This window comes from Idiotropiscis lumnitzeri, chromosome 4 (assembly GCF_059441095.1).
Source record: "Idiotropiscis lumnitzeri isolate Australia: NSW breed Sydney's pygmy pipehorse chromosome 4, RoL_Ilum_1.0, whole genome shotgun sequence".
Taxonomy (NCBI): domain Eukaryota; kingdom Metazoa; phylum Chordata; class Actinopteri; order Syngnathiformes; family Syngnathidae; genus Idiotropiscis; species Idiotropiscis lumnitzeri.
The window spans coordinates 17,444,070-17,465,172 of NC_142394.1; the positions used below are offsets into that span (position 1 = coordinate 17,444,070).

General features: G+C 39.7%; 1 protein-coding gene across 3 annotated transcripts in view; it reads left to right on the forward strand.

The window, feature by feature from the left end:
* The first annotated feature begins 2,815 nt into the window (after positions 1-2,815).
* The window catches only part of flt4 (fms related receptor tyrosine kinase 4), a 56,452-nt gene continuing 38,164 nt past the window's right edge, over positions 2,816-21,103 (forward strand). For 2 of the 3 annotated variants that reach the window (XM_088293200.1, XM_088293201.1), the window contains exon 1: positions 2,816-3,071. In XM_088293200.1, the coding sequence (XP_088149326.1) occupies positions 3,014-3,071 (58 nt within the window). In that variant the 5' untranslated portion in view covers positions 2,816-3,013. Of the gene's footprint in view, positions 3,072-4,843; positions 4,927-21,103 lie in introns of those variants that run through there. The other variant, XM_088293202.1, reaches the window with a different exon arrangement.

Below are 21,103 nucleotides of genomic sequence, written 5' to 3' on the forward strand. Positions count from 1 at the left end.
TAAAAAAGCTTGTTGGCACATCAAAAGCACGTCATTATCAGTACCAGGTTGTGTTGAGCTCGGCGGGTGTAATAAAACATGCGGTTTTCTCTCAGTTATCAGATGAGAGATGTTTGCTGCCACAATGGAAGCAAAGCAAAATGTTCTATATATAAAAGCGCGCTTGGAGGAGGCAGGCATGATGCACGTTGCCTGACTGACCCACTGGCATGCACGGCAGAGTAAGCCACTTGCGAGCATGAGCTACATCCTTCCTTTGCCCCTCGCTGTGGATCCCTAATGTGCTTCCTGGCCTGGAGATGACCCGGATGGCGCGTTGGCACCTCAAGGACGGGTCCTTGACTCTTTAAGTTGTCTCATAGGAGCCTGCTGCATTATAAACCTTTGGAAATGACACAGCAGGGACCACCACGACCGCCGCAGTTGTTTGTTATCGCTTTTTCGCACGGATGGCTTGTCTAAATGCTGATGTGCACAATGCAATATTCTATTGGACACTTGAGTGTTTTCGCAACTTTATGACATTATTGGTTTTATATTTGGGATGAGATTTGGTAACTCCCAGCATAACGTTTTGTTAAACTATCAACGTGATTTAGTGTGTTTATCTTGCTCTGAAGCTACAGAGCCTCGCGGGGGGGGAGCCGGGGAACATTTTAATTACAACCATTCAATCTCAACATTGTGCTTTAAGGTCACAGAGGTGGCTTGCCGTGAGGGATCCGGAGGAAAAACCATGCACAATGATCTCACGAGCGCCTGTTATTCCGCACACTCCTGGTATTAGTTTCTTTGTGCCTGTGGTTTACTCGCTATCACTGAAGATAACCGCGTAGTACTATTGAGAAAGACAATCGGGCGTATACTCGGATTCAGTTTTTGATTTTGGAGTCACGCAGCTTATATTATTAGGACAAAGGATATCAAGTAGGTGGAAAAAAGAAGCACATCGATTTTCTTCACTTACGGTGCCGGGAATTAAACATCGATCATGCTGCTTTTTCAGTCAGCGGCAGAAATTGCTTAATAAACGACACACCTGAAAGGCTGGGAACTGTGTGTGTTCAGCGTCTCTCGATCTTCAGCATCCCTTATATGACAATGCGTATTTGTTTGCACATTTATCGGACTCAGCTTCTCTTCAGAGGACACAAAATAATGACACAGCAGGGAGTGACCAGCGTACACTTTTTTTCCATTTAATGCTAAACTAAACTATTCATTCTGGAGCCATTGAGGAGTGGGCGGAGGAGATATATTGCGTTGGTCTGAGCAAGAAACGCTCTGAAATTACTTTCTGTTGTCGGGAATTCATATTGTATAGAACATGATGTACAGTACAAAAGTTAGTGCGCTTCATAAAAAAATGACAGCAGACTATTGCCCTGCACAGATAAAGCTTTCTGAATATTGGGGAGATTTATTACCTTGTGGATAAGTAACCGCTGACCTTACAATATGGGCGCACATTGTGATTCATCTTGCGTTTATTTGCATCTTCTAAATGCCTGCGGTAACTCTCTACAAATGTCTGTTGACATTCGGAATGCTGAGCAATTAGAAATTCCCCTCAAATACTTCTGGCACGAGCGTAAGGACATACGGTAAAGTTACCTCAGCCAAGGACGGGATGTTTTCATTGCATTCATTTCTTTGTTACAAAGTGCAGTTATACAAGAATAACTTTACCAACTTTTTTTTTTTTTTGTGAGGAGGTGTGAGGACATTTAAGTGTTGGTTTGCATAGCTGGATAAAGGTTTTGTTCACTTCTTCTGGGAGAAAGTTTTAGAATTTTAGAAAACACTTTCACTTTTGATGTTTCTACTTTTTCCTTTTTATACAGGTTCCTGACTTTGTACATTTGTGTGACAATTATGAATGTTAAAAGGGAACTAAATCCAACATGTCCAATCTTTTTTTTTTTGGTCATGTCATTATCCACATGTACTTTTCTTGAATAAAGTTTTTTGTACTGAAAATAGTTTTGGTACAAATCTGGACCACATTCAGTCCAGAGCTGATCATATTTTGCTGCCCTAGATCAATTCTAGCACAAAGTTGTTGCAGTTCTGAGATGTTAGTCCATAAAACATAAACATATACTTCAAGTTTCAAATGGCTAATCATAACAGCATATAAATGACCTTGATTGAGCTTTTTGGGCGTTTGTAACTGACATGAAAAGACGTGATCCAGGGAGCCTCACATTGCCCATCAATGACTATATTTCATTTTACGTTGCATCTCGTGACAGCCTAAAAACCACGAGTTTCTGGTGTGACAATAATGGTTCATTCATCTAATTTGGGAGCAACCCAAAAAAAAAAAAACATACAGTTGATCTGCGTTTTTTTTTTCTTCCATTTTTTATCAGCTAATTTGCATGTCTGTTAGTTAATTCACATTAACAAAGCTATGGAAAAATGTTTTTATTGTGTGGCCAGTGATTTTTTTTCGTTTGCTTCTGCTTAGAATGAGCACTCTGCAAGATGATAAAATAGGGAACTTTTGTGTGTGGATTATTTTATTTGATGTATTTAAATAAAAAAATACTTTTACTTTCCCCGTAGTTGAATCACTCTGCACATGATGAATGTGACTGTCTTTAAAGCATTGGCATGACATTAAGCTTTTGTGTCACCATTATTGTGCACGCACGCTCCAATGGTTGTTTCTGTCACGAGCAGAGGAAAGGGAACTCATTCACTTCCTATGCATCCTTTGCACATGCAGACCAGCTCCCACCCCACAAACCCCCACGTACAATCGCACATACGCATGCAACATTTGGGATCTGCCCTGTGTCCTGAACACATGCACGCATCGCACGCGTTGCCTGGCCGAGTTCCACCTGAGTCCAACCCTCCGTGGACTCACAATACCGTCAGCCCACACACACAGCAGCCTTTTTTTTTATTTCTTTTTTTTTTTTTTAAACTGGTTATTTGCAAGCACGCAATTTAGTGGAAACACCGTCCAACCTGTTGCTCTTGTGGAGCGGAGTTACTCGAGATGAAGACACATTTGAAGTTTTTCTATCGCACGTGGATTGGAGTTGCTTATGCGGCAGGTGAGGAGACTTCGAGATCTAAATTTATCGCGCTAAAAGTTGCATATGAAGAGCGCAGTTTCTGACTGTGCATTCTCTCTGTAAATTATTTGAAATTGTGCACATACAGATAGATAGATAATTTATATATCACAGATAGATAGATGTGTTTGTAATATATATATATATATATATATATATATATAAATACACACACACACGCACACACACCGGTAGTTCAATTGCCGCCTCAGTGGCCAAACAAACAGCAGGAGGAAAGCACTTTAATTGGTGGTTCTCAGGAGCATGACATGTGAGCCCAAAAACAGAACTTGTGCAAAACCAATTAAAATAAAAAATCCTTTAAATCAAACCTCGCTGCAGCGTGCTATGAAATGAAAACAATAACATAATGAATAAAACTTGCAACATGCGATCGGTTCCCGCTCAGTGACAGAGTCTGTGTGTGCCTTGCGACTGGCTGGCAATCAGTTCAGGATGTAGTCCGCCTGAAGTCAGCTGGGATCTTGGCTCCAGCACCCCCCCGCGTCTCTATACAGGATAAGTTGTGTTAAAGATGAGACATGACACTCAGATCATTGTTTGCTACAGATTGTTGAATGCCTTGGTTGTTACATGTTGGATGGACACCAAACACTCAGCACTCAAGGAGCAAATCATTTTAAAAATAATTATTTTTTCACTTGAATAGCTTTGATATCTTCATGCATGAATGTACAGTTAAAATACTGCTACAAATGACCAATTCTCCAAAGAAAATGACCTCTCAATGTTGAACAGATGTAAACGGTGGCCGTCATACTGTAGTTAATCGGTAACAACTGTTTTTGAAACTGATGCAATCAATTGATATAAATAGATCTTGTTTTATATGGGAGTGTTGGCATTTCACGAACAACTGCTATTTTTCATTGAATTGAGCCTTTGGTGGAAAGGTGTGAGAACATCTGAAAGAAATTTGAGAAAAGTAAAATTTGAGGAAATATGATTCTTTAACAAATTGTCAGTACATTATATCAATGTTAAAAAGGCAATGCATGACAAAAATAGCTGCACAAATCTCAGTTATGGTCTGTATTTTATTTCTGCATGATCTACAGTATGCAGTGTTGGAAGAAAATATTGACTCAAACTGGATCACCATCCGCAGGACCGTGTTTTCTAAGAACAACCTACATGTCAGTGAAAAAACAGGGTTTAATAGCAAGTACTTGGAAACCTACTAAGTCTAATTAGATCAAATTGAATATTGAGGGCAACCATGCGCTCGGAGTATAAACGGGCGCAACTTTATTTTGGTGCCAAGGCAAGTCTAGCCCGGTGTTGTCCCGCCTTTGACACACCTGCTAATTTGGTAACAAAATGTAGACTGGGCTCAGTGTAAAAACGGATGCTTCACCATTTTCGTACAGCGTTTGGCAATTTAGAAGACCGCGCTGTCACCGGTGTTGCTTTCGCCAACGATGACGATGCCGAAAATATTTCGTTAACGCCCCTTTTTTTTCATGATGATCACGAGACGAAGGCGAGCAAAACGAGGTTATTTGATGGCGAAAACATGACGTGACGAGACGAGACGGGATGAAATTGTTAGATTGTGGTTTGTCAGACGCTCAAAATTCATGACATCCCTTCCTATTGTACATTTAATCTGTTTTTCAAAAAATTGCAATGAAGTGCAACCTACCCTTCGTTTGGGCACGCCCACCACCGGGACAGCACGCAGGGCGCATGCGCCGCGCACGCACAGTCACGCATGCTGACACAACAAAACACGAACGTATGAGGTCGTTCGTCTCCGCTCACACACACTGACACGCTTTTCTTTGGCGGACCATGGCGACAGCGACACTCGGTAGGCTACCTGGTTCTGATAACAGCAAGCTGTTACAAGTAAACAAGACATATGTTTGATGGAGTTTGGACTTGTGCTACTGTATTAGAACAAGTCTACTACAAGTATATGTTGTTAACACATTTTTAAATTGTCTATTTATGTTGCTTTAAGTGACAATGCCAAAAAATGTTTTGGTGCTCGGCTTATTTTGGAGCAAGGAGCATTGATTCCACTGTTGCCACTTTTATCTGTTTGTAATGTATAGTCCTTTAGTAGTCAATCAGAAAGTTTTTGCTATTGGGTGGAAACCTTGTATGCCTAGTTTTAACTAAAATGGACAAAAACCTTTTTGAGTTTTTGTCAAATAAATTTACGAAAACTACACTAAAACTTTTTGGGCATTTGCGTCGACTAAAACCTTTTTGAGTTTTCGTCGACTAAAACTAGATTAAAACTATCACGAATCGGAATGACGAAAACTAATAAGCATTTTCGGCCAAATGACTAAGACTAAATCTAAAATGCCTGCCAAAAACAACACACCCTGTCACTAGGCGTTGCGGGTGTCGATGTCACCGGATTTCATTCGGAAATATGACGACTGTGTTGGACTCTCAATCATTGTAAAAATTAATTGAACAATTTCTAATCATTATCATCAATGTAACATTTTAATAGCACACCTCGTCAAGAGATGGGACGTAGATCAGTTCAAATAAAATATAATGTATAATATATGTAATGTAATATAATGTAAAATCTTGATCTGTTTCTATACATTGTGGAAAAAATAAGTTATTTCAACAAGATTCACCTAAATTATTGGGCTGTAAAATTAATAATTTTTTTTTTGGGACACCCTGAATAATGTCATGAATAAAAAGAAAGCTAGAGTAAGTACGACATCCCACTTATAGAGCGAAGAGGAATAAAGGAAGGAAGCGGAAGTACAAGCGGAGATGACGTATAATTGCATCAGGAAGTTGTCCATGCGTTGCCGTTACAATCGGGTAATTTAAATGTGAGCGGTAACTGTCTGCTAACACATATAAACCGGTTTGTCGGAACGACTCAGAAATTGCTATCTAAATATTGACTGCATGTGAACGTAGTCATTGTCACAGCATGTCTCAAGCTTAGCGTACCGCTGGACTTGATTTCAACTTTCCAACTGAATGAGCAATCCCGCAGTGTCCAAGCAATCTGCGAGGCACCAGGGGGAGACATCATGTTGTCATATGTATCGTAGTTTGTTGATGTCTGCCCAATTGCGTGAAATGAGTTTACACCATAGGTCTACATGACTAGTATATTTAGGTGATAGTGTGAATACAATTTTAGAGGGATATAGATTGGATTGACGTGTGTAGGAAGTACAGAGGGTCAGATCTGTTTTGTGCTGGTGAAAGAAGAGAGGATGTCTCCTACACTTGTTTTGTTAGGTAATTTGGCTGTGAAGTGCATCTGAAAAATCCGTTTCTGAAAGACTTGTCACTCACTCACTGTGTGATGTATGAGTGCGGCTGAGTTTGTTTGCAGTCTTGCTTCGAGACACTTCATGTGCACGTTGGGAGTCGTTCATCAAGCATTACGGCTGAACACCTGCTCATGAAGTTTATTTTCCTTGAAGAATACTGTCTTCAATACAAACTCGGATAAGTGACTCGTTTCTCAAATTGGGGAGTGTTTGTAGATACAGCTCACTCCAAATGATGACATCTCATCATAAGATGGAACCCTGACGTCTTAGTCCCCTGTTTTGCAGTTCATGATTACCTTCAAATTCAAATGTGCTAAGGGTCATAACATTTTGAGTTCTACACAATTTTTTTTTGTTTTTTTAAAAATCATTTTAACTAAATGCTAATTGCGCAATCAGGGGTTGAAGGCAATCTGCGAGTGCCCACTTGACAGCGGCCAACATGACATCATCCAACTGGTGTTCTAACTTACAATTCATCATTTTGAATGGGTTCTATGGTCTTTTAGCTAAGCTAAATCATTTTAAAGTGAGAGGAGGAAGAAAACAAACAAACAAACAAAGTGAAAGAAATATGAGATCTACTGTAACGTAATTTTGAAAACCTTTATTGTTTAGATCTCAAACTAAGGTCTAAACATTTCCCACATTGTTTCCGACAGTCAGTTTGACAACACTTGTATTCGCCGTACCAGTAATTCAAGTGTAAGCTAATGAATTGATGTTAGCACAACAAAGCTAACTTTAGCCTGAAACTAGTTAGCTGCACATGTGTCCCCAATTTATCGCTTACCCTAGCTGTTTGGCGAGTAACATTAGGGCTGAGCGATATGGTTGTTGTTTTTTTTTTAGTTTTTTTTATCAGTAATTTATCAATTCCATTTTCTATCGATATCAATCACCCAACTATCGCGATACATATCGATATCAAATTATTGTCACAGCCCTGAGTAACATTCTGTCTAAGATATGTTAAGAGGACTTGCAATTTGCCTTCAAATTAACGTTGGTGTGTTAAGCATGCATTTTGAACATCTGACAGACCACACACTAATAATTTCGTCCAGTCTCGTCTCATCAACGAAAACATACACATCTTGTCATGCTTCAGTCATCAAAGGGACATGTTTAGGTCATCGACATAATCATTCCATCATCATCATCGTTGGCGAAAACAACACTACACCTCAGGCTTGATGTGTTTATGAAACGTATCCCACCGTTTTCTATAGCGCATGTTTATGGTCCTGGGTGAGCTGGAGCTTATGCAAGCTGACTTTATGCAAGAGGCAGAATATACATTGGACTGGTTACCAGTCACGCTTGATACCTACAGCGATGGGCTTCGAACACGCGTCTCCTAACCCTCTTAACACTTTCATGTTCTTTCTCCCTTATAAAAGCGTGACATGAAAAGAACAGATGATGCGTGAGTGTGACACAAGTGTTATGCAGTCGTTTTCCTTGCATCATTATAATCAGAGAGCGAGAGAGCGATTGGGTGTGGAGGTCGGCCGTTGGGGCCCTACGTGACCTTATCATATTCGTGACTGACACATTTCTGGAGCTTCAAGCGTTAAACCCCAAGTCAATTTTCTAATATCTCTCTTTCATGCCTTTGAAAGATGGTGCGACTGTTACAAGCGCTGTGGATTCGCTTGCCTCGTCAAAAGTGCACCTTGGCTGGTGTAAAAGATTAAATTGCATGAGTCTGTAGTAAATGACGGATTTCTCTGCGCTCGGCTTCCTTGTGTTTGTTGGAGTGTAATTAGCCATTGAAAGACATACTGATTAAAGAAGCAACGCATGAGAAACAAAAAAAAAAAGCTTTGACAGTGTCAATGTTGCTTTAAGATGTTATATGGCTGAAATGTGACTCGAAGTTCTGGGTGTTATTGCAGTGGCCCACTTTTACGGTTGACTCATTTGAGCCAACAACAACCAACATTTCCTTGCACTGATCTCACGATACTGCATGAGGGCATGTCCTCGAATATTTTCTTCTATCAGCCGGAGAGCAAAACATAGACGGGAGGAAATCTGCTGCCCCACATGGGAGGTTTGCCGCAGTCCAAATAAATGAAGACCAGTCCTTCATTCATCACTAATGCCGAGCAGCGAGGCCTCTCCGAGCATATACATGTCTGGTCGCTCACTTTCACATGGGTTTAGAGCACCAATAGCCCAAACACGACCAAAGATGAGAGTTAAACTCTTTCAACTGTTGGAATTTGCTGACAAAGCCAAAAATGTGTCGGTGTTGGGAGAAGATAGTTGATAGAACCCATCTGTGGCATTTTTTGTTTTCATTTTTTTTTTTCGGACTTTGACTCGTTTTCTGTGCAACAATATGTAGAAAGGCAGTGTCATCTTTTAAATGGAGCATTACTTACGTGTCATTCCTCAATGGGCGTGGACAAGCTGACATCACTTGTCGCATCGACTATTTTTGTCACACTGTCATTTTTGGGGAGAAAAAAAAATATCAAGCAGCGGTGTAGTTTGCTCTTATCTTCTGGGTGGATTGTGAAGATCACAAGAATGAATTGAAGATCAATCCCTCCGCCCACATTACTTCCTTCAATCCTGCCATTAATCCTCTGTCCACCCCCCCCTCCTTTGAGCAATCCAGTACCCCTTCTCCATCCTTCCTATCTGTTCTCACTTCTTCCCGCTCTCGTTCATTCATTGCTTCCGTCCGTCCTGCTCCGGAGCCACTTTCCTTTCTTACTTCAATCATTCACTCATGTATCGTCCATCCATCCATGCATCCTTCCCTCCTTCATTCATTCTTCTTTATGTCCACCCTGTCTTGTGCAGAAAAAAAAAACATACTCGGGGGATATTCTTGATTTCCATGTAGATTTTCTGCTTGAAATGCGTCTAATCTTTCCATCCAATTTGCTCCTGACTTTGATTTTACACTCAGCAACTACAAGAGATCCATATTGCGATAAGTCATTCACACAGAATGCACCTTTAATTAAAATTGTGCGCAATTAGACACACATGTGCTTCCAATGTGGTTAATTACTATAAAGTTGACATTGACTGCATTGCTTCCCATTTTCACGAGGTCACAACTGTTGATGTAAAAATCTACGCTACAACAGCCAGGAAATATATTCAAGTCAACCCATCACATACCGAGGAACATTTTGCTGTTGTCTTGAACATTCCCCACACGCTCGAATGAAAACTGGATCCCAAACTCGGGGACTGTTCCGTGAACATTACAACGCTCCAAAGTACTATGTTGCTTAGCAACAAGCATCATTAGAACATTCAGAAGCTTAATGAGAACCACCTTCGCTATTATGTTCCAATTGCTTTACAGTTGCGGGCAGCGATGGTGATTGTGATTTGGTAGAATGCGCACACTTAACCTATCACACCTCTTGTCTCGTCACACGCTGATGCTTGTTATTTATAGGTAAGAGGTCACTGGGAAACTTGTGGAAATGACCAGCTCGCCACCCTTTAGGCATTAAGCATGCTGTTGACCCAGCGTGCTTCACTTTGGTCTCTCTCCTGCCTTTCAGCGCTACCCCGCTTCAGTGATTTACCACTCGGCAGCGTAGATTTGTATACGTGAGCACGGTCTCTTGGAATTGGATAACAAGCGCACTTGAAAATGGAACCTTTGGGGAGTTGCTGCAGTTTGTCAGTTTTAGGACCTTTGGAGCCATCACAGGAGCCCTCGGCTTTAGTACTTTGTGTGCTCAAAGGGGAATTTTAACTGCCTCATCATCGAAATGTCATCACTGACACTGGATGCGTCCTCAGCAGGGGGACAGTGCTAAAAATGATGGCATGCAAAAATGGATCGCGGCAGAGGAAGAATGTTCCTGTGAGGCAGGTACAGGAAGTAAATAGGCTGGGGCTGAGGATTTAAACATAGGAAGCTGAGCCAGATGGCTTGTCGCAGGCATCCTTAATTTGGCACCCTTCCCCTGGCAGGATGTTGGAAAGACCAAACTGCCCCAAAAGTGGAGAGGGCGGGGGAGATAGTGAATGTCATCCCCTTTTCACATGAACAATGAAATCAAAGCCAGTCAGGCCGTCTCCTGGCTTCGCCTGGCCTTGTGTCCAGATGATGGAGGAAGCGGACCCTTTATTTTAGAGGAGTCAGAGGGAGTACGTTCCAGCCCGAGGCTGGGTGACTCCACATTCAGAGAGCGGGTCTGCTCCGTGGCCTACATGGCCTCCCGTCCTTCACCGGACGTGCACGGTGCCCCAGTTTTGGCCCGTGGCCAGATTTCGCGTCACTGACATGAATGTGTAGCGGTCTTTGTCATTCTTCTACTGCTCTTTGGGAAAGCTGTTAGCAAATCCATTCAGCACTTTCTCATTCAAGTGTACACCTTCAATAGGGAACATGAGCGCCAGCCAAGCCTGTCAATCTCGGAATGATTGTAGTGTTGAACAGCAACCCGCTACAACATTAATACAAAAACAAATCCCTTAATGACTCCCATGATGCATCCTTTATGCTTGTTTGTTTACGCAATGTTACTCTTTTCCTGTTCCTGCCATATGACTGCTCAGGGAGCAAACTACGGAGGAGCGAGGAAACACGAGCGGCAACATCTCCTTCGGCGTCCATGAAAAAGGGAAGTGGGAGACGAGCGACTATGATAAAGCAAACAGGAAATTTGCTCGCCTTGAAAAACACCGCGCTGCTTTTCATACAAGCTTTATGTGCCTTCCTCCGTTCCCATGAAGAGAAGGATTCGCTTCTCGTGCACCTTTGATGACGCTCGCCTCGCATTCGTCTGCCAGTCAAAAGGAGCTTTACATTTTTAACTGGCTTCGAGTGCCTTGTGGCAGCTTTTCTTTCCACATGCACATGTGATTTATCTATAGTCAGCAGGTGTGTTGCCCCCTCATTGGTTTGAAGCCAGAGGTCAGCGCTCCTTGACGGAGACCAAAGCACAAGTATGACCAGGAAGGCTGCTCAGCAATATACAAGATAAATGCATATTCGATCAAAAACTCTAAGGAATTTGAGAGAGAGAGAGAGAGAGAGAGAGAGAGAGAGGGAGAGGGAGAGAGACAGAGAAAACGTAACAAAGCAGGCGCCAAAGTTGCAAAGGTGTTTCTCTCGTTTAAACTGCAAGACACACCTTTCAAAATTACAAAATTGATTTCAAATAAAATTTACAACATTTAAATCGGCAAATCATGTGCTGTTGTTCGAGCCAACTTCTTTCGTCTTAGGCAGCTGGCTAAAGTGAAGCCCTTTCTTTCTCGGCAGCATTTAGAAATTGTAATCCATGCCTTCGTTACATTTAGGCTAGGCTGCTGTTCTTGTGGTATCTATTCTATATGTGTTTATGTGTTTCAATTTGTGTTCTAATTTCCCTCTAATTTATAAAGGCTCTCTTACAGCTCCAGCCGTTGTGAAATGTGCTATATAAATAAAGTTGTACTGTATTGTACTAAATGCTGCTCCGTAATCAATATCTTGATTTGGACTGTAGCACATTACTATATTTCACTACTATCAATATAAAGTTTGAGATCAGCCATTTGTTCGCCCAAAGAAAATTTTAAATTGTTTACTTCCAATGGTGGGAAATGGGAATAAAAAAAAAAAAAACATGTTGCGTTAATATCCGCGATGAGTATAAACGCAAATGTTCATTTTCATAATCCTCTTTTCATTTGGTGGATAAACCTCTACTCGCATGGTGTTGTTTTTAAAAATTCATTGACTTTCTGCTGCATCAGTAAGGGGGCTACAGAATGGGGGCAATATTTAAAATGTATCCCCACTTTGTGTGCGTGCGTGTGCATCTTTTTTTGGTCTTACAATCAGAAAAGACGGCAAAGGCAAAAAGCGAGGATAACACACCACAGCGGGATACAAATTACAGGCAGAAGCTATGCAAAGACAATTAAGCCGCCATGAATGATATTTGCAGTTGTAAAGCGGGATCTGAGCTTGAGGCAAATATGCACAAAATGTGCATCAGCATATTTTGAAGGCGTTTGTATATATCCCAAACTAATTAGTTTTATTTCCCTTTAAACCAAATTGCAAATGTTTATCTGGTTAGTGTTTTCAATTTGACAGCAAGCAAGTTGCACATCGTTCTCTCAAACTGAAGTTGTGGCTCTGAGCTCTGTCACATTTTCATCTTGAGTCACATTCAAACCAAACTAACACAAAAGCAGGTTTTAATGAAGTATTCAGATTTTTTTCATTTCATTTGTTTTACCATTTATTGACGTTTAGTTTCAAGCGACATATTCAATAACATCACAGTAACATTTACAAAAGACCTTCAGCGAACTACACAGTACGCAATTTGGTTTAAAGTACCTGAAAGCAATGTTTGAGCGAAACCTTTGAAGTAGATGACGTTCGTTGTGCATAAGTATCAAAACAATTTCTTGATATAAAGATAAGTATTGAAAGAAGAAATATTTCTTAAAATGGTTAAAACTGGCGTAGTGAAAAATATTCATGTTTGTTAACGAGTTAGCTAGCCCACGTTAGTCTGGCCACGCATTTGCAATATGCCTTAACAAGCTCATGTTAACTAAAACAACTTTGACATTTTGACTAAACTGGATCGATATCAATTACCTCAATTTGCTTCTCCCAGAAAGTTGTTTTTTTTAATAGTCAGTTTTCCTCTCCCTGCTCTTCTGCCTTCATTCTTGTGGCTTACGCACACTCATGGCTTACAATGAGGCGCTCGACTATACGAAGTGTATTTCAAGGGGTAGACTAATTTCACATTCCACCTGTTCTGGATAACCACTAATGGAAAAGAAAGCACTGAATTTCTAATATTGTGCGTGGAGGGACGACCCAAATGCATTACGGAGAGCCATTCTAGCCACGTCCCAAAAATCAGGAGAACTGAAATGTCGACAAGCGAGTACTGCATATTTCTGAGTTGTTGTACATATTTCCACCAATTAAACTGGTCAACAGCAAAAAAAAACAAAAAAAACCCCACAGATTAAAAAATAAATAAAAAAATAAATATATATATATATATATATATATATATATATATATATATATATATATATATAATTTTTTTTTTTTTTTAGATATTTAATTTAACTAATAAATTACTAACTACGTTATTGCATTGGGGGGCACGATGGCCCCACAGTGTAGAGGTCGTGGGATCGATTCTGGCTCCGGCCTTCCTGTGTGGAGTTTGCATGTTCTCTGCCCGCGTGGGTTTTCCTCACACATTCTCACGACATGTATGGTAGGTTGATTGAGCACTCTAAATTGTCCCTAGGTGTGAGAGCGGATGTTTGTTCGTCTTTGTGTGCGCTGTGACTGGCTGGCAACCACTTTAGGGTTTACCTACTCCTACTGCTGTGCCCGAAGACAGCTGGAATAGGCTCCAGCACGCTCGTGACCTTTGTGAGGAAAAGCGGAATAGATAATGGATGGATATTACTGTATTACATTTTGTATGTTTGTCTTATAATTATTATGAAAAAAATCACTTGAATAGTTTATTTGCATCTCGGATTAAAAAAAATGTGTTAAGTGTCATCTTCAAACATGTATAATATGTTTAAAACATACACATCTTCGAATTCACTTGACCGTGTATTTAAATGTTGCACCAAATTTAAATCTGTTAATGTTTCCTGTACTTCTCATTTCTCCGCATAAATATTCTTGTGTCCACTCGTTGGGATGTACTATAAGGCGCTTTTCGCTTTTACTTCAGCCTCAAAAGTTTTATAAGCCATTCGGGTTTTTTTTTTTTCATTCATATTTTCCCGGCCGGGCGGGTGAAGGCTCCATGCCCATTACTTACACAGACTTTTCACAAGAGCACAAACACTGCATATCTCAAGGGGAAATGTTTGGTGAGCGTTTACTTTTTTTTTTTCTTCCAGCAGTGATTTTATCATTCTTTAGCATGTGAAGTGATCATGTTATTTGAAAGACTGCACGCTTATCTCTGTACCAGCTGCAGGAATGCATGGGGAACGACAATGTGAAGCTTCGTTATTTTTTGGCCCCATGCCGCGTGTTTAATTCATAACACGTTTGTCAACAAGCCAGCCACCATTCAGTTTTTAGGTAATCCTCCTGGAAAATCATGCGCTGTGAAAGCACTCTGCAAGTGCCGATCAAAGGTCAGCCTGAATGGTTTTCAGTGGAAAATAACCACACGCACCCTCATGCTCAACCGACATACACGGATTTACGCATTTCATGATAAAAAAAAAAAAACATGCACCTCTAAATGCACATGCAAACATAAATTTCATCTCTTTTCCAAACACTTCTTCTCTGCATGCATCTTCAAACTGGCCAGCTCAGCTACAGCCCTTGGGCTGATCTCTGTTCTAAAGCTTTGCTAAAGTAGCAGTGAGAAATAATTAGTTCCACCGATCTGTAATTTACTTTAAAGCTTCTGTGGAGACGAAATTACATTTCATATAATGCTCTGACTTTCACCACTAAATCAGTCGTTCTCAAACGGTTTGGCACAAAGTACCAGAGCTAGGCAGTAGTAACGGAAGGACCGTAAGTGCGTCACTGCTGATGATTGACAATCGACCAAGAAAAAAAATAAAATTGAAAAAAAGATTGAACACTACAAAAATGTCAAAAATCCCATAAAGTTCCCCCCCAAAAAATTATAATACATGACCATAAATCTGTCATTTCTGACAAATTTCACAATATAAGAAAATATATAAATATAAACTCCCAATGTCATAAGCAAAACATTTTTTTTTTTTTTTTTAGGAAAAACTAAGTAATGATTCAATTAAAATATTTGCCACTTCTGTTACGTTTCGTGTCTGTTTGGACCACAATGCAGTAAGGGAGCATTCGTAAACATTTCAATGGTATTTAACACAGCAAGCAAAAGTAACAACTACAAAATACAAAAAAGAAAGAACGGGAAAAAAAGTTCAGCCTAGCAGTTATGAATACTTAAAAATCAAAATCTAATCAAAAGAGTAAGGACAAAATAAAAATGTCAAAATACCAAAATAACAGAATGGAGAAAAAGCACTACAAAAAGTACAAGGTTAATTACAAAATCCAAACAATAAGTGGTCAAATAAGGAGCAAGTAAATCAAGGATTATTACTGGAAAAAAACAAAACTTGCTACCAGGAACTAGACTGTAACCAGACAGGTGCAAACCAGAAGGCACACAGAAAACAGAAGACAAAGAAATGATCCAGCAACATGCTGTTGTGCTGGGAAGCCTTAAGTTGGGAAATTGTTTTCAATTGCAAACAGGTGTTCTCCCCCCTGCTAAACGCATACCCCTGCCACCTACAGGCCATCAAGCTCAGCACAGGGAAGTGACAAAACAAACAAACAAACAATACACTACAGAGACTGAACATGACAACTTCAAAGATAAACAAAAGTTTATTTGGATATAAATACAAGTTTATAACCAAATAGATAGATTGCATTTAAAAGTTAAACACAACTGAAGTGGATCTGTGAGTGGATTTTCTTCCCCATACACAGTACATGTTAGGTTCATTGAAGACTTAAATGTCCACAGGTGGCTGTGAGAGAGTGAATGGTTGTGGCAAACTTGGAAAACAATGCATGCGTCAGTTGGTACGCTAATAGCAACAAAAATGGAGGAGAACGAGCGTCTCCCGTTACAGGTGATGAATTATATTCAAGAGGAGACTGAGGGAACTGAACATAGATGAATGGGTGGATTGGTGGATGTATGTATGGATGGGTGGGATAGGTGGATAGATGGATTGATTTAGGTGGTTGGATATTGGATGGATGGATGCATAAATGGATGGGTGAGTAGGTGGTTGGATATTCAATGGATGGATTGGTGGAAGGATGGATGGATGGGTGGGATGATGGATGGATGGATTGATTTAGGTGGTTGGATATTGGATGGATGCATAAATGGATGGGTGAGTAGGTGGTTGGATATTCAATGGATGGATTTATGGAAGGATGGATGGGTGGGATGATGGATGGATGGATTGATTTAGGTGGTTGGATATTGGATGGACGGATGCATAAATGGATGGGTGGGTAGGTGGTTGGATATTCAATGGATGGATTGATGGAAGGATGGATGGATGGGTGGGATGATGGATGGATGCATAAATGGATGAATGGGTTGGTGGTTGCATATAGGATGAATGCATGGATGGATGGGGGTTATGTGGCTGGATATTGAATGGATGGATGGATGGATGGATGGATGGGTGGGATGATGGATGGAAGCATAAATGGATGGATGGGTAGGTGGTTGCATATAGGATGAATGCATGGATGGATGGGGGTTATGTGGCTGGATATTGAATGGATGGATGGATGGGTGGGATGATGGATGGAAGCATAAATGGATGGATGGGTAGGTGGTTGCATATAGGATGAATGCATGGATGGATGGGGGTTATGTGGCTGGATATTGAATGGATGGATGGGTGGATTGATGGATGGGTGGATGGGTGAGTAGGTGGTTGGATATTTGATGGATTGATGGATGGATGGGTGGGATGATGGATGGATGCATAAATGGATGGATGGGTAGGTGGTTGTATAGAGGATGAATGCATGGATGGATGGGGGTTATGTGGCTGGATATTGGATGGATGGGTGGATTGATGGATGTGTGGATGGATGGGTGAGTAGGTGGTTGGATATTGGATGGATGGATGGATGAGTGGGATGATGGATGGATGCATAAATGGATGGATGGGTAGGTGGTTGTATAGAGGATGAATGCATGGATGGATGGGGGTTATGTGGCTGGATATTGGATGGATGGATGGAGAAGTCTGAGAGCAGTGAGAAAACTGACTTCTGCAACAAAGTAGGAAGTGGAGTGATATCATGGCTGTACAAGACTCGTTTTGCTCTGTTTCTCAGAGAACAAGCTGGGGATGTTGACTTCAGACATTCCTTAATACATTTTTAAATCCCAATAGTGGATGGGGGAAAAAAGAGCAAAACATTAATAACCTCCAGTATTCGGTACAACTAAACAAGGCCCATAAATGTATTATGGACTGTGACCTTACAATGAAATGACGGCTCCTTAACGTAATAAAAAATTAATTAAAGAAGAAGACTGCCCTTTCAAGATTAGAAAAATTATTACTATACGGCATTTCAAACATTGACATTCATTTGCTGCTGCACAAAAACTGAAATCAACAGCAGACATTTTCCTGACCATCCCAGTATGTTTTAAAATGGCATATGTGAAAGGACCGGCCCTTCAAATGATTTGCTCCCGCAAGTCAACAACTGAATTTGGGCCAAAATTTCCCGTTGTGGGCTTGTGCATTTCAGACGGGAAGCAGGATCTTCTTCTCAGAGCTCAATTGCTTTAATGCTGATTCTTTCAAATTCAACTTTCAACTCTTGAACAAGAATCCGTTTACACCCAATTTTGAACGGACTCTCTGGGCTTCTATTTTTCCAATTTTTTATTAGAATGTAAATTTGGAATAACTAATGATAATTTTGTTCAATACGTGTGTGTTGTCAATTTGGGGTAGCTGGATTATTACAGACATTGAGGTGGTCTAATAAGTAGTTGACTGCTGCCTGTCAAGATTTGATTTGATCAAATAGTCTGTTGCCTACTTTGCAAAGGATGCACCTTAATGTGCCACATTTTAGGTTTTTATTTCAATAAAATTATTTTGAATTGTTATTCGTCGGGGGAGTGTGTGAGTTTTGATGTTAGTCGTAAATGGAGTTAATCAGACACCATCAAAAGTGATCCTCAGCTCATAATTTTAATGGCAGTGCCTGTATGTTCAATGTAGTGAGAAACCTTCAGACATGCTCCTTTACTTTCTGTTCTTATATTAATCTCTCTTTTTACTCATTCTTGGAGACCTCCGATATTTAATTTTGTGACTGAATGCCATAATGTCACTCATTACGTTCTTCATGACCAAATATGTCCATTTTTTTCTTAAAGTGATGAAGAGCAAGCCTTGCCCGCAGAATGTTAATTGCATCACAACGTTAACATTGATTTTGTAAATTAATTACGTTGGTAATGTTTGGCCTTTTAAAATAAATCATAAGCAGTCAGTGGTTGGGCAAATTTCTGAGAAACTGTGATTTATGAGAACGATGAATCAAATAATTTCTTATTAAAGCACTTAAATTTCATGAAATGAAATCGCCTCTTGAAAAAGAATCTTGCGCGTATTTGTTTATATATACTGTATATATGGCATTTCGATGCAAGTGCTGGACATCACAACACTAAGGATGTGTCATTAATTTGGAAAAAAAGAACGGTCATTGCGTAGAAATACTGTGGCCCTAAATTACTGAACATTGAGGATTGGCGTCTGTCACAACATATTTGATGAATGACACGATTAGCGTCATTATGCGTATTACACACCACGTAATTGACAACCTAACATCATATAGGAAAAACTTACATAATGGCAGGACTTTTAGATTGCTTTCTTTCTAGTGGACATGAAATAAATTCGAAGAGCCGTGCCCCTATGTTCAACAACACGGTTACTATGGGTTTCGAATTTTCATTATGGATATAATTTCTTTAGAGTTCAGTTTTAAAATGAAATTAGAAATGAAAATAAATTTAGCTACTTTTCATTAGTTTTCGGGGCAGTTTTGTTATCTTTTTTTTAGTTTTAGTATTTTCAAAAACAGTTTTATTTAGTTTGAGTTTTTTTAGGATGTTTTACTTGTGTGCAACATTAGAAAAACATCTTGGTAAGTAGAGGGTAATATAAATTCAACAAAGATATATATTTTTTAATGATTTGATTACACAGATAACAGTTTATAGATTTAACAGTCCACAGACTTTGAAATACAATCAGTGCAGTACATAAAACTGTGTCTTGTTTGTCAAGTTGTGGATTTGTGGCTTGAATTTTTGTTGAGAAGTATTAAACCAGTTGTATTTCGCATGCATTCCGGGCGAGTTAAATGGCAAGAGTAGGTGAGCCATTTGAGCCAAAAGACACGCAAACTCGTCTTGTAGGAGCGACGTCATCTGCTGGTTCTATTTTACTGGATGCTGCTTGATGATGTCGCCTGCTTCGCGACCCACTATATGAAGACAAAAACTCCTAGATGACTCTTCGACCTTCTCTTCTTCTGGCTAACGGCCGTGCAGTTATATCGAAATAAATATATTTAAAATCACCCCGCAAAGCGAATTAATTGCCAAAGACAAAAACAACGGACATTTTCGCTACGATTATAGTGAGTTTTAGTTTGTTTTATGAACATTAAATCTAGTTTAATTAGTTTTCTTTTTTTTTCAAGCCGTTATAAGACCTCATATTGACAATATTTAAAGTTATGCAAAGTCTTTTTGCTCGAATTAACCTCAAAGTCACACTGGAAGCCGACTATGTCAGATGCGCATATGTTAAATTCTTCCCTCCATGAGCCATCACCTTATCGTTTCTGTCTTTTCCTTCTGCTGTGATTCCTTTAAATTTGGAAGAGCAGAAGCTCAAGACTGAGCAAGAGTGTCTTTGCTTTTGTGTTCATGACCCGAAGCTGCGCTTGCGAGACGGTCATGGCATTTAAAAAAAAGACTCACAATTTGCATGCTGTCTGTCAGTGGACGATCTCGCAACTGATGAGCCAAGCTGTCAGCACGAAAACTGTCACGGTGGGAGCTTATCACTTGCAACACATCTTCCAGAAGGAATAATAATGTCAACACTTGTGTATGTACATTGGAATTTACTCAGAGATATTAAGCAAAGCCGTTTGTTTAGTATTTGATTGCTGGACTGTCACTTTACGGAAATATGGAAAATTCGTGGTACTTTTATGTTGAAGAAAGAAAATTAAGATCTCTGAAATAACTAAAATTTAACAGTAATAAGAAATAAAAATCTACTAAAAAATAACTAATAAAAATCAAGAGTTTTTTTTCTTGTTCAATTTATATTTTTGGACTCTTGAAACTGGACTGAACAAAAATGATGGTACCCTTGTGTAAAAAAAAAATCAAATAAATAGCCACTGTTAGTTTTTGCCTGTTAATTTGCAATTTTGCCTCCAGTGCTTTTTGTTATCTTAAGAATCAAATATTTTCTCTTATTCTTTCCTGCGCTCCTGGCTATTTTTATTTTAATTTTCCATTATATGTAAAACAAATTTTAATCAATATATATTTATTTTTAAACGAGACCATTGACTATTAGTCATTGGGAAAAAATGGTGCTCATTCCATTCCATTTGGTGTTATACACACTTTTTGCACTGTGTAATTTGGGAGTACTTTAAAGAAGTCTGTAAGGCTTAAGGGTACTCGCGTATAGTGTGGAAATCATGAGGGAAATGATGAGTTAAGCCGGTTGTTGTAGTAAAGCAGAAAATCCTCCAACAAAATAGGTTGTGTCTAAAAATAGTATCCCCTTGGCACAGCATACCAAAATTACTTTATTACTTTTCCGGGCTACAGTTATAATCGAGGCTACGTTTGCGTTATATTCCCAGCAGTTGTGGCAAACCCGTTGCAGGCCGAAGAATGGGATAGTCATCGGACAACATGGAGGGACGGGATGGGCAAACATGAAAGGCTGTGATTGCCTTGGATGCCTGGCTTGATTTTTAAAGGTAAAAAAAAAAATTATCTCGGCACTTACCGAAAAAGGATGTTAGTCAGCTGTGATAAATTGGGGTAAACACAACAAAACGTGACAGTATGTATGTAAACACCAGGAGGCCATCCGTAG